This window comes from Labrus mixtus, chromosome 17, assembly GCF_963584025.1.
Source record: "Labrus mixtus chromosome 17, fLabMix1.1, whole genome shotgun sequence".
Lineage (NCBI taxonomy): Eukaryota > Metazoa > Chordata > Actinopteri > Labriformes > Labridae > Labrus > Labrus mixtus.
Genome location: NC_083628.1, coordinates 6441044 through 6455088, shown reverse-complemented (window position 1 = coordinate 6455088; position 14045 = coordinate 6441044). Strand labels below are relative to the sequence as shown.

The window sequence follows — 14045 nt, the reverse complement described above, 5'->3', positions numbered from 1 at the left end:
TCTAATTTTTTTTTTTGTTCTTAGAAAAAAATAAACAACAATCGATTCATTTCCAGTGTTTATTCATCTCTGTACACTGCAACACAAATTCTTTACACATTTCACAAAATGAAAAAAAGGCATCCTTCAAAAATCGTTCTGAACATTTTTCCAGTAAGTAATTATTCGGACAAGAAGTGTAAACTTGTTGCAGATTAATTCATAAATTAAGCACCGACAGTTAAGGATGACGGAAACAAAGCCACAGGTTGGAAAAGACAAAAAAAGACAAAAAAAAAAAAAGAAAATGGTTACAGTTGCACTGTTCATGAATGGATGGAGCCATATTTACCTAATTAGCAGTGAAGACATTTGTGGTAAGAAACTCTACGTAAAAAATAATCCCATACACCATGGCACCGGTGAACTTGTTAATTAAAAAAATACTACTTTTTGTTTATGTCAGGAAAAAAAGTCACGACCACTTTGTGATCTTCGTTTAGCCCTTTTATGGTGGATGAATACAGACACAGCAACTCAATATACAGGCCAACATGTCGAACCCTAATCTAACCCCACCTCACTGTTTTATACTGATTCTCTTTGATTTTTGTGTCCCCGTTTGTATCAATGCGTCACCCTCTCACTCAAAAATGTGAGCCAACGAAACAGTCTTATTGCTTTGAGGCAAAGTGACACTAAACAAAGAGTCAACACAAGTAAACAACGACATCATCGTGTCCTTGTGTTTCATAACGCTCTGAAATCTACGACACATATTAAAACAAAGTGCATTCTTTAGTCAGCTGTCGTTTTTGGCCATTTCAATCTACTCCCACAGGTTAAGTTGACATTTTTGCAACTCAACATTTGCTGCTTAACCAAAGTGTGGGGAACCGAGGAGCGCAGCTTACTGGTGCACAAACAAAGAAAGGAAACACGACTGTAGTTTCAGATCTGTTTAACGACTGTAGCAGCTCCACTACACTTGAAAGGTAACTAAAAAAAAAAAAAACGGCCAATTGGAACCACTACATCCAAAACTTTATCCAAAGAAAGTCAGGGATGTCGAATGTATCCCTCCTGTTTAGGGTCTGGCAAGTCACAACACAGAAAGTGAATTAATTTGATTTTTTTTTTCCTTTAGAAGGAGGGAACAAGTGCAGAATTTTTTTTTTTTTTTTTTTTTTTTAACAGGATGATGAGAATAACATTTTTGTCTGCTTTGGTCTGACACACTTGTCAGCCAAGTCATCTCTTCCACCCCCACCAAGCCAAAACGTGAGTCTACAGTCCATCAAATCTCAAACATTTCTGATCAACATCCACTCAGACACAAACCAAGACGCAGGGCAGCGGGACAACAGGTAAGCTGTCAGAAGAAATGCTAATGCTTTGAATTTGCGCCGATGCTAAGCTAACACATGATCGATGCAAACTTCTTCATTCGTCCATGGGCACACCTCACAGCTTTCCAGTCAATCTAAAAATCTCATACAGGTGTATCTTCCCTGATCCGTTCCAAACTTTCCTTCGTTTCCTCATTTCATGATTTCTATGTAGAAAGTGTTCCGACTTCATTTATGTTGAAGAGCCACAACCTCAAAAAGATGACTCCACTTACATTCAACCTGTGTTTTGTCCTGAGAGGGCGAACAGAAGGGCACAGAGTTTTTGTATTTTTTCCTTATCCGATTGAGGAAGTCTGAAAACACAAATGCAACTTAAGGATCAACTACAATTATACGACTGAAAGGCGATTATATATCGTGCACTTTCCGACTTAACGCTGACAGGATTGGATTGAGTTACAGGTACAAATGTTACAATAAAATGGTACCAGCACTGGATTTCATGAACATCTGAATCTCTCTGAATCTTTATAGTGATTGTTGCCAAAGAAGAAAAATATATTTGTTGTGAAGAAAAAAATAATGGAAAATTAAATACAAAACGAAATCCCTGAATCCAATCAAAGTAATATTTCAGAGTGAAAGAGGACAGTGGATCGCGTTTTTAATTACTGCAGGGTAGGTGTAATATAAGTTAACATGAAGGGGGGTCTCCAGATTACTGCCTAATCAGAAGCTATTGTTTACCAATTATGGTAGCAAAAAAATAATAGAGAAAGATTTGGTGTCAGTACCTGCACCCAAACACATGATAATGCTGCGGTATATAATAGAGCCTTCAAGTGGTATATATATGATGGTTAGTTAACAAAGGCTTGACTTTTAAATGCAGATTGAGGAACATAATGTGCAAGACGTGAAATATGTGGATTACAGCAGATGTAATCCTGGTTTATAAAAAGTGCCAGAGAGAGAGAGAAAAAACAATGAAGCCAGAAGACAAAAAAACAAGTGCAACGATCAGCGAATATCGTCGAGGACACACATGAGACAACATCTGCGTTCATGATGAGATGAGTTCATATCCATGTAAAGAAAAATACGACCTGCACACGCCATGAGGGAAAGTCCAGCTCAATATCTAACTCGCTGCAGAGAAGTGAAGGTGGTGAGAGGCAGCGCGAAGGATGGGCAGGAGGTCAGGAGCAGCTTGTTGGTCACTTCACCTTGAGGCTGTCCAGACGCAGCCAGTGGACCCCCTGTCTGGTGTAACGCACCATAGAGCTCATGCTGGACGTCAGGCTCAACGGACCAATAACTGTGTCCAGCTCTGTCAGCAAACCTGAAACAGAATATGAAGTAATATAAGCCCCAGTGATAGCATCGTTTATAATCTCTCTTCAAGACTGGGTGCTGCATTCGAAACTAAAAGGCTTATAATCCAAGATAATTCTTTTACTTTCTGCTGCTCACAGAAGGACACCACTGCAGTTATGTTTTATCCATTAACACGACTTCTCTTTATCTGAAGCAGGTCATCCATGTTTTTGTCACCTTGTGTCTTAGTACGACCCACTGAATTGATTCTGCAGTCATCGGGTCTGAAGACAAAAGCTGCCAAAATGTTACAGCATCATTTTGTATCAGGTTTTGACTTTCTATACTTCTAGATATCACACGCTTTAAAACTAGACAATCTACATTATTGTAACGATCAGTAGGATTGTAAAGCACTGTAACTTTTAGAAACCACACACCGCTCTTCAGTCACATTTTAACCCCAACCTGCTGCGAGCGAAAGAGAGAGAGCACACCTTCTAAACTGCACAAACACACTGCCAACATATTTGTGCCATTTAGACCTTGTGCTGGAATTGACATGCAATTTGATGTTCATTATAAACAAGAATTTAGCCAATATTTGTCGCCTAGGACATGGTTTCATGTTGGCATGGTAACAAAACAGGAACTAATGTGTTTTTATTTTTTACTAGAATCACATCAAAGTTGGGATTGTGACAATCTGATTTCAAAGAAATAAAGTGACGGGTGTGTGGCAGACTGTGAATGTTAAAGCAGACTGATGCATAATGACAAACTCCCCCCCCCCCCCCCTATTTATCTCTCCACCTTCACCTTCTCAAAGATGAAACTGAATTAGTCTTTTTCCTTTTTTCCTCCATTTATTTATTTTTTTAAGATTTATTTTGGGGCTTTTTGTGCCTTTAATTGAGAGATAGGACAGTGGATAGAGCTCGAAATCAGGGAGAGAGAGAGAGGGGACTCACATGCGGGAAAGGAGCTACAGGCTGGATTTGAACCTGGGCCGCCCGCTTGGAGGACTACAGCCTCCATACATGGGGCGCGCGCACCAACCACTGCGCCACCAGCGCCCCATTTCCTCCATTTTTAGTCCGTCTTTGTCAGTGTGTTTTTATTCTTTCTAAGACTGTGAGTGATTATTCTATTTCTCTTTTAAATGTCCTCCAGCGTCATGTTTCTGTTTTGTTTAGCACTTTCTCATCTTTGAACAAAAAAAAGGAGACTGATGAGAGTCATGATCATTTTTGTGTGTTTGTTTAGAGCGACATGATGCATAAGGCATACAATCAAACAGAATTGGGAGTAAACAGTCTATTATTATGTATATATATGAGCCATCATGAAATATTGGATTATGGACCTAATAACAGTAAAGTTTCCTTCTTCATGTGTTCTTACCGCTGCCTTTGTGTGCCAGCTCCTCGGCCTGCTCCCAGATGTCATGAGCGCTCAGGAATAAGGTGGTGATGTTGACGTAGTTGAAAGCCACACGTTCGATAGCCTGGGGAAACGCCACGGTGCTGCCGATGGCGTCCACAACCAACCCACTGCCACTGTGGTTGGAGCCTGGACCTGAGCTGGAGGATGTGTTGGCTGGAGAGGGCAGGTTGGGCATGGGGGACGGCGTGTCAGAGGATCTTAAGGACACGGGTAAAAAAAAAAAAAAAAGATTTAGATCTCTCGTGTGCTATACTTAAAAAAAAAAAAAAGCTTTATGGACGATGTCCAGAAAGTGAAAGCAGGAAACTTACTTTGAAGTTGAAAAAGAGGGGTCGTGTGTTTTCTGAGCAGAGATCTGAAAATGGAACAAAATGGAAAAAGCAAAACAAAACATTCACGGTTACTTTTGTATTGAGGAAAGTTTATTATTCTTCATCTCTAACTGATTACATTTCAGACATCGTGAATAGTTAAAATGTATTTTTTTTTAAAATGGGACTTGAAAGTAGGAGTTGTGGAGAAAGCTTCACACTCACATTAAAGTGATCAGAGAGCGTCTTGGAGTACTTGAGTGCAGTTTTTTGTTTGTGGTGAAACATCGCCATCTGCAGGAGAGACTGGCACTTCAAACTACAAGACATGATTAAATGTTATTTGATGACATCAAACTGACCGCACTCATTAAAGCAAACACAAACCAGACAGGTCAACATGACAGTCAGCTGACCTCGTTTACAGTTATCACCCTAAAGCAAACACTAATGCATGAAGTTACACATCAGTGTTTCATTGACAGTTAATACCTAAATTAAATTGTAGATGATGAAAACACTTTCTACTTTCCTATGAAAATAACCGTTTCTTGCTTTGACGTCTAAACAAATTCAAAAAGTACAAGACAGAGGTCAACCAAAACCGCTGACTGTGTGTGGAGAAACTTGAAGTACACTCACCATAAAGCTAAAAAGTCCTTTTCTGGTGGAGGGGCCGAGGGGTCCACTGGGTTTTTAAGTTTCAGTACAAACCTGTGACAACAGAGCTCGATGAAGTAAAACTAAAACACAGAGCCATAACCTTCATGCTACACCTTTATTTTGAACTTAGCTCAAGATAAACATCACTTCTGCTCAGTCAGAATTACTAAAAAAAAAAAAAGGTGAACATGGTGCAGATCATCTCTGATCAAAGAGGGTCTTACTTGAGCAGTTCCACCGTCTCTGCAAACATAGTGTAGGAAGACGTTGAGATCTGTGGATCTTTTTCCATGGCTATTCCACTCTCGACAAAGAACATGGCTGCTTCCAGGTAGATAAAAGCTTTATTCAGCTTATCTGACTAAAGAGATTAAAAAAAAAAACATGTTGGGTTATGAGTTACTGGTTTTACTGGTCAGACTGCAGGTTTTTCTTTTCCAGGAGAAGAACTCAAACCACAGAGAGAAACGTACCTCTGCATCGGCTTTGTGCTTCAGTTTTTTGGCCTCCTTTATGTAATGCTTCACTGGATACTGCCTACGGGTGAAACCAGCGAGTTAGATTGAACAAGAATACACTTCTACCAGCTCTTAACAGAATTACAATTAGAGCCTCTCATTGCATGTAACCCGTGAAGTTGCAGTTCAAAACAACCAGCCATCAGTCACAGGGGGAACGTGTGGGTCAACAGAACCATGAGGGGTGGGGTCAGTAACTTTGTCCACTCATGTTGTAGCAGGTGTAGTTGAACACTTTGATAGACAGAATAATAAACCAGAAGTAATTAAACTGCTCCAGGTGTGCCTGAGATATGAACGCCATAAAAATCAAAAATGGAACTACAGCCAGAAATTTCATTTTTCCAAGTGTTTTTTTTTTTTTAAGATTAAAGTGTCAACAATCTTGAGTTATGGCCTAACAGATTTTTTTCAGTCCAAGTGGTCGTTTGTTTCATCTTTGAACCCCCCAAAAAAAGTCCTTCAAGATGTTTCTGAGAACACACAGACAACATATTACATTTGACGGGCCATGGCTGTCCACAACTTATGAGCTTAAGGCTTCTTTGAGGAGTTTCACAATGAAATTAAATAAACTGAAATCGCTTTTTGACTTTGAAAAGCAACCGAGACTATTGGCATAAACATCAAAAATTTCAATTCTGTTATTTGTAATGTCTGAAACTGCAGCTGGGGGGTTTCATATGGAGGGATTTACTGCATGCTGCCAAAACAAGAGTTTTTATTTTTTTACATTTTCCACCTCAAAGATTGTTGAGTGATACATCCGACTTGTAAAAGAAAGCAGGATGAGATTTTTGTTCAAAAACAAACCCTACTTTCAAGTTTCTGTGGCGCCAAAATCAACACAAACCAAACGTTGCTCATGGGAGCGTTAATAATGTGGGCATCACTGATTCAAAACAAATGTAGCGGACCTACTTTTATATGTTCCTACTTTTCCTACTATTTGATTAAAACAGCTTTTTACCTGTCCTCTAACCGCAGCAGGGGCCGTGGGGTCAAAGCTTCCCTGGTGGACTGTGAAGATGACGCCGCGCCGCTCTTTGGGAGCTTCTGCTAGAATGGCAGGAGAGACATTTGGTAACAATGAAACCATGACAACAACAACCATGAGAACATGCAGCTCGTCTCTTGAAAGAAAGTAATTTATTAATCCAATACTGAAACCCCATGGTCTAATATCCTGACTGTCACCTTCTCTAATTGTGGACACTCCGTGGGCTTTCCGCTGCGCCTCTTGTTCTTCCGCGAGTCTTTGCCATCAACAGCCTTCTTACTGCTCTCCTGTGCCCCCTCTGTCAGCCTATTGTGTAACTTCGAGTCTTTCTCAGAGTCTTTGGGTTTCCCAGGCTGCTGCAAAGGATTTTTCTTTGCCTTCTTCCGCTCCAAGCCCTCTGTTGAAATGCTGGACGAGCTGCAGTGGACAAGAGGAGAGAGTTTGTGTGATTTGAAAACATTTGAAGTTAAAAGTGTTTTGAAAAATGAATTAAACAACACATGGGATGTCTCAAATTCAGGGGACGTACTCCATTTTGTCAGGTAGGTGACTTGATGAGGTATTCTGGTTTTCCAGCCTCTGTTTCTTCCTGGGAACAGTTTTAATTTCTACCTCAACCTAAAAGAGAATGTGTCACACATTAAAATAAAACCTCTCAATATAAACATCAGCGCATCTTAAACAGCCCTTATAATACTTACATTTTGAGGTATACTCTTTTTGCTGGTTTTGCTGAGTTTGTGTATTGTAGCAGCATCACCACCCCTTCCATCCTGCTCTACGACCACCACCGATCTCTTGGATTTGCAGCCCGTCTCCTGGTGGCCGCCTGAGGACTGAGGGACTCTTGAAAGGAGACTTAGATCAATCCTCACCAGCAGGGATCTAGGAGGCCTGTGGGGGTCCTGAGTACTTTTGGCTGTATGCCCAGTCTTTCCCAAGTGTTTTGGGGTTGTTTTGTGAGGAGTCTTGGCGCCCTTCTGGCAGATCGTCTCTGTCTTTGGTTTGCTACAATTAATTTTGACCGATGGGGCAGGAGACAGCTGATCCGGCTGTGCAAGACTCTGGGTGGGGCAGGAGCAGGGGTTAGGAAATCGAACCCTGCATGACGGACACTGACCATGCAGGACTAGCTTAACATCAGGCTCCGATTCGACTTTTTGCTTGTCGAGTAATTTGTGTTTAGAAGTCCTTTTATCGTCTCCTTTAGCGACACTGCCGTCTTTGCTTTTTCTGCCGTGTCCAGTTTTTGTCTTTACTTTTGGTCTGTCTGTGAAACACGGGTCTTTGTCGCGCGTGGCTACCACATCCTCACACTTTAAGCCGAGAGTGACTTCTGGGCAGCCTGCCTTTGCTGATTTTGAGGAGTGTGGATTACATGAAAGTTTCCTCAAACGACTGCAGCTTTTCCTATCAGCAGAGGGGGATTTTTGGCTACTTTGCTGGTTGTAGTTGTCCTGAGGGCTTTCCCTGCACACCTGCAGTTTTCCGAGGCTGTCAGTGGACTCTTTCTGGTGAGAAGACACCTGAGGTTTAGACTCTCTGGTGGGGTCCACTACCTCCACAACGGAGTGATTGGTGCTCTGTGCTGGGCGAGGCGGTTTGTGAGGGGGGCTGTCAGAGGCCTGTGCGACACTTTGGTTCTCGCTTCTTGAGCCGTGACTGGACCTGATCCAGTTCCCCAACTGCCAATCAACATGGGTCACCGCTGGAGCATCAGGCTACAAGAAGATGGAAAGATTTAGATTTTTTTTAAACAATTCATGTTTAATTTTTAATTTCTTATCATACAGATACAAAAATGACGAGAAGAAAATGACCTCAGATTTGACCGAGTTGCTCACTGGGGGTCGAGGTGGCTCCTCCGTGGCGCTCTCACTGTCCGATTCTGATCTGGAGCTGCTCTCTGAGTCGCTGGAGCTGGCAGACTCTACCCGTCTGGAATGTGCTGCTTGTAATGAACTACAGCACACAGACACCACAATGATATCACACCGTACTGAAGCTGTAATTAGACCACAAACATCGTGGCCTACGTGCCCAAGCTGAGCTGCTCACTGTGCATATTTAATGTTGGTTGAAGAAACTGACGGTGCATTATTTAATTTGTATATATTTTACTTTTAAATTGTTATACTTCTTCGTTCTGTCTTTTCAGAAAAAGGAGTTCTAAAACAAAAAATCATTAGACAAAAAGCAGATTTGCAGACATTTATCTTTTTGAGTTTGTTATCTTCTCTGTTTTACAAACATAAATACCACATCCACTTCTCAAACTACGCTTTATTTGTCATTTATGAGAGAAAAAAGGATGTATTTGAGTTTGACAAACAAACCCTTTAAAATGTGGAAATTATTAAGAGACATTTTACACAATTGTCTTATGTTCTCTAGAAACATACAAAATAATCATTTTCAAATGAATTGACGACCAAACTATATTTGCCCCCCTTATAACATTTGTGATAATTTTCTTAGTTTTACGCTTCTTTAAAGGAATGATCAGATGTTAACACTTTAATAACCAGCAAACTGAAAGCAGCCGACTTTGGATAACTAATATATCTGGTAAAAGTAATTCTGTCCTGTCACTGTCAGAAACCCTGACGATGACATCTTGCCTGGTCACATTTTCCTTTTCATCTAGATTTAAAAAAAATAATCATTTACTTTTTTCAGTTCCATTACTTTCTGTGGTCTTCTGGTTGGCAGCTCAAGTATTTTATTTTTTTAATTTTTTATTAATGGCACAAAAACTCTGACTTTGAAAAAACACTTACGATGAAGAGCTCTGCTGGGTGGGCTGGGATGGATCTGTCGAGGAATTGTAGTTTTCTGGTAGAAAAAAAACAGAGAAAACAAACAAGAAAAAAACACAAGTGAGTTCTTTATAGAAAAAAAAAAAACATATCTGATGATAATGATGTCTTTAAAAGGCCATCTGCTTTCTAACAGATTCAACATCAATAAGCAAGATCTTTACAACAGCTGATATCAGCATCTATGTCTTCACTTACTTAACTCCTGAGTGAACATACCCATGTCTTTTATGTCAGGACGATCAGACGTGTAATTGATTCCTAGGGTTCAGTGGATTTGCAGTCACCATAAGGTAACACAATTTATTTGCATTTGTCAAACTTCATTCCAAACCTGTTGCACAAAAAAACTGCTCGTCTTGCTCAATGTTAATTCAAATAGAATATAATCGGCAATGACGCCACAGAGCACACCACACAAAGATGAGTGAGGTAATAACTGTACAGACCGACTGCATGACTTGGAATGTAATACGAGCAAATCTTTGTCTTAGCAAATCAAAGCTTTAAATCTGAGTTTGGATTCTTGATTGGGTCTCAAACTGGGAAAACACAACATTAATCTACATTAATGAAGAAGTATTAAGTTACAGGATGCAACTGTTTTATTTCCTCTGGACCTGGGAGTGTATGAACTGATAGGTGAAGTAGGTCAAAACACCTCCCATATATAATTGAAGAGCTGATTTAACTTCTTGTATCAGAAATACAAAGACGATGAAGGATAAATAGATCAGAGAAGCAAAGGCAATGATGATGACAAAAAGTGATGACTAATATCTAACATGGGCAAAAGAGGAGGGACTAAGAAAAGTGACTTTCTACATGGTTATCTCTCCTTCAGGAGTTAAAGTTGAGATCAAGTTATGAGTTTGTTTCTTTCCGCTGGTTTGTTGCTGTCAGTTAACAGAATAGTGGTTTGATAAGTTACCAAATAATTCTTGTTTGAAACATAAAAAAAAAAGACAAGACTATCTGAGGAGTGAAATAAAAGAGAAGAGGATATTTATCACTATTAATCTGCCTTCAGCATCATTACATACTTAATGAAGTCTAAAGGTCTTTGCACACAGTCATATTTTTTCCGGATGCGTCTGAGTTGTACTCTGCTTCATTCCCTCATTACTTACTTTGACCTGGACATGAAGAGACACGCTCTGCTTCCTGTGAAGACAAAGACAAAGAGAGAGCTTTAATCTGGGTCAAACCATTATTTGATTTAGCTCCGTCCACACAGACCTACATTTACGCAAAAGTCATTAACTCGTCTTGACCTTAAATCCTCAAAACTAAAAAAAAAAATAAAGACTCTGAACATGAGGGTCCTCAACAAATGTGTGTTAATCTTGCGATCCAACACTGTAAGATATCCTGACTGCATTAGGAAGTGGGACTTTTTAGGCGAACAAATATCTGTGAATTCAAAACTGAATTGGTAAATCCAAATAGGTCAAGTAGTCAGCTAAATCATCCCATTTATAGCCATTTGCACATTCACTCCTGAAAATCTCCATAAAAAGTAAGAGTCTGCTCCTTAAATCTTCCAGACTTGCTCGTTCAAAATGAGAGAGGGGGGTCCCAGGAGGCAAGACGGTAAAAGGACATGTCAAGAGGACCAGCAGAGTCTGATGCTATGATGACAATTTCTGAATTTACATCAATGCTACCTGTAACAAACGTATGAGCAGAGAAGAACATACTGGCAACTCGAAAACATAATAAAGCTGTTTTATTACGTGAACGACGAACACATCAGTTGTGCTCAGATCTCAGGATATATGTCATCACCTCGCTCGCCATGGATTTTTCTGAGTATAAACTGCTGCATTCACACATCCTCTGACCCCAACTTCTTGCAGAAATTCCACTAGGGGGGTTGGCAGGACAAATTCAGCATGAAGTCAGGGTGGAAATGTGCCTGTGTGGGTTACATACGTAGCTCACCCGGAAGATTTCAGTCGATTTTCAGGAGTTTGTGCATGTTTGATTAGTGCAGGATAGTGAATCTACATTTTGCCAAATGAGAGTCCATTCTACTGTAAGTAACAATGTTGACCTCCTGGTTACAACAGAGGAAATATTATTAAAGCATCAGGAGTTGGGAAGCACATATGTGTTTGGTTAATTAGACATTCAAAGAGAGGACAAAGGACAAAGTCCTGAGACCAGTCGTTTCATCTGCAACCAAGATCCCTCATCATACATATGTTCGAATGGGAATTGCCAGAGTCAATCAATTCAAGACATATTTTATCATTCTACACCTGTTAGCTCTTACCTTAGTCTGAAAAGGGGACTTGGAGGGTTCACCTGTGCCAGGTGTGTGTATCGCTGTTAGGAGTGGAGGCCATGAGTGTGTCATTTCCTGTCAAGGGGGAAAGAAAACATTTAATATGTGAGGAGCATTTCACCACATAACTACTAAGATGATATCACACTATTTAGAATAATCAGTTCTTGCAGGTACACTTTCCCCTGAGTCTTTCTGGTCCTGGTAACTTTAATTTATGGATTTTTATGCTGAAAAAAGTATAATAAAAACATTGGAGTTCCCTTAAAGAACATCACACATTATGGTTAGCTACAAGCCAGATACAGAAAGAAGGGATTTCCAGAACTTGACTCAGAATCATTTCACCCTTGTGCAGAAAATGTCACCATTTCATATGATGTAATAGATAGTTTACCGTAAATGAAAGAAATAATATTGGCAGAACCAAACGAACTAAACAACATTGTGAAATGGACAAACCAGTGATCTTTAAAGGGTAACTTTGAATGTGGCATGATATCTGGCAAAACTGGTACTGCAACCCAAACATCCCTTAACTGACGTCCTTAACAACATTGATGGATGGGAAAAAAAAAAAGAAAAAAAAAGCTGGCATTACCTTTAAGATGTCCTCCACACATTGAGCTTCATTTATGCTCGTCTGTGGAGAAGAGACCAATAATAATAATGAGTTGACATACAGAAAAAATCATAGATGGTTTAGGTGCTTATGCTTTACTGTTTCCTTGTATTTAAATATTTCAACTTATAATTAAAAAAATTAAAGATCGCATATTTTATAAAAAATACACCAGACCATGTTTTTATCCAACACTTATATGTGTCCCTAGTCTGTCTACAAGCCCCCCAATTATGAGAAAGTCCATCCTCTCTGTCTTTTGCCTGCTCCACTTTTCAGGAAATGTGAGCTCAAACAGGCTGTTTGGAGATTTTCCCTTCATGACATCACAAAGGGCAGTAACCCCTCCCCCAGGTGGGTCACACTACCACATCTAGGTGTTTGTTCTGCCCTCTGAGTCTGCCTTCTTACAGTAAACAATAGGGCATGGTGCAAGAAAGCCTGAGCCATCCAAGCCCTTCCAGAGAGGGGGCGTGGTCAAACACAGCTCATTTACATTTAAAGCTACAGACACAGAAACAGCCTGTTCTGAAATAGAGGGGTTTACAGGCATGATCAAATACAGGATCAGGGTGGATTTATAACAAAAAACTTCACAGACATGTTTTGAGAAGCTCTGAGACTTCTTTAAACTGGTTGAACAGGAGAATAATATCTGACAATTAAATCTGCCTTTATCCCACTTCTATTTATCTCCATCTCTTGTTGGGTTAAGGACAGTTGGTATACAGTAACTATTACAGTAATACTTTCACTTCTTATTAAAACTGCAATGTTGCAAATCATCTGTAAATTGTAGAGAACTAAAATCAAGTTTTAAGCAGGGCTTCACTGATTTATTCGCTGAACATTGGAAGAGGAAGAGGTTTTTATTAAGCGATAGAATTCACCAGATTTACACAATAAGTGCATCTCTAAAATTAAGTTAAATATATTCCCTTTCCCCGTTTCCATTTTAGTAAATGTGTCTTAATTTCAGAAAAAAAAAAAACAGACGCATATAATATGGGGACTAAAAAAAACTAACATCTGTACTTAAGCACCTTTAACAAAAGCCTCAAACATTGGACTATAGTGATGCAACACCCTGTATCAGACAGCTACATGCCGACCACAAGATCAGATATATGCTGCGTGTGTGTGTGTGTGGGTGCGTTTCAAGAGTCAACAGGCTGCATTTCAGTTCTTTTCTTTCTTTCTGAATGAACAGTGTTTGAGATAAGGCCACAGTAAACTGGCCCCCAGAGCAGTTATGTAAGTTGGTGACAAAGCTCATTTATTGTTCTGCTGAGCCAGGGGTGAAGTTATCAGAGGCAGCTGAGACCACACATACACATACAGACAGACACACATACACATACAGACAGACACACATACACATACAGACAGACACACATACACATACAGACAGACACACATACACATACAGACAGACACACATACACATACAGACAGACACACATACACATACAGACAGACACACATACAGACAGACAGACAGACAGATACACATACAGACAGACAGACAGACAGATACACATACAGACAGACATACATACACATACAGACAGACACACATACACATACAGACAGACACACATACAGACAGACAGACAGACAGACACACATACAGACAGACACACATACAGACAGACACACATACACATACAGACAGACACACATACAGACAGACAGACAGACACACATACAGACAGACATACAGACACA

The 14045-nt window shown here is 40.0% G+C and overlaps 1 protein-coding gene across 3 annotated transcripts in view; it reads right to left on the bottom strand.

Moving 5' to 3' along the window:
• Window positions 1-45: 45 nt before the first annotated feature.
• Window positions 46-14045, bottom strand: part of aff1 (AF4/FMR2 family, member 1) — a 26054-nt gene continuing 12054 nt past the window's right edge. Inside the window, exons 4-19 of one of the 3 annotated variants that reach the window (XM_061060678.1) lie at window positions 12297-12338; window positions 11684-11770; window positions 10536-10569; window positions 9367-9421; window positions 8407-8548; window positions 7288-8307; window positions 7116-7204; window positions 6784-7003; window positions 6557-6645; window positions 5542-5605; window positions 5293-5429; window positions 5048-5119; window positions 4631-4724; window positions 4406-4449; window positions 4053-4291; window positions 46-2673 (exon numbers count right to left, since the gene is read on the bottom strand). In XM_061060678.1, the coding sequence (XP_060916661.1) occupies window positions 2549-2673; window positions 4053-4291; window positions 4406-4449; window positions 4631-4724; window positions 5048-5119; window positions 5293-5429; window positions 5542-5605; window positions 6557-6645; window positions 6784-7003; window positions 7116-7204; window positions 7288-8307; window positions 8407-8548; window positions 9367-9421; window positions 10536-10569; window positions 11684-11770; window positions 12297-12338 (2553 nt within the window). In that variant the 3' untranslated portion in view covers window positions 46-2548. Of the gene's footprint in view, window positions 2674-4052; window positions 4292-4405; window positions 4450-4630; window positions 4725-5047; window positions 5120-5292; window positions 5430-5541; window positions 5606-6556; window positions 6646-6783; window positions 7004-7115; window positions 7205-7287; window positions 8308-8406; window positions 8549-9366; window positions 9422-10535; window positions 10570-11683; window positions 11771-12296; window positions 12339-14045 lie in introns of those variants that run through there. The other 2 variants (XM_061060679.1, XR_009676268.1) reach the window with 2 other exon arrangements.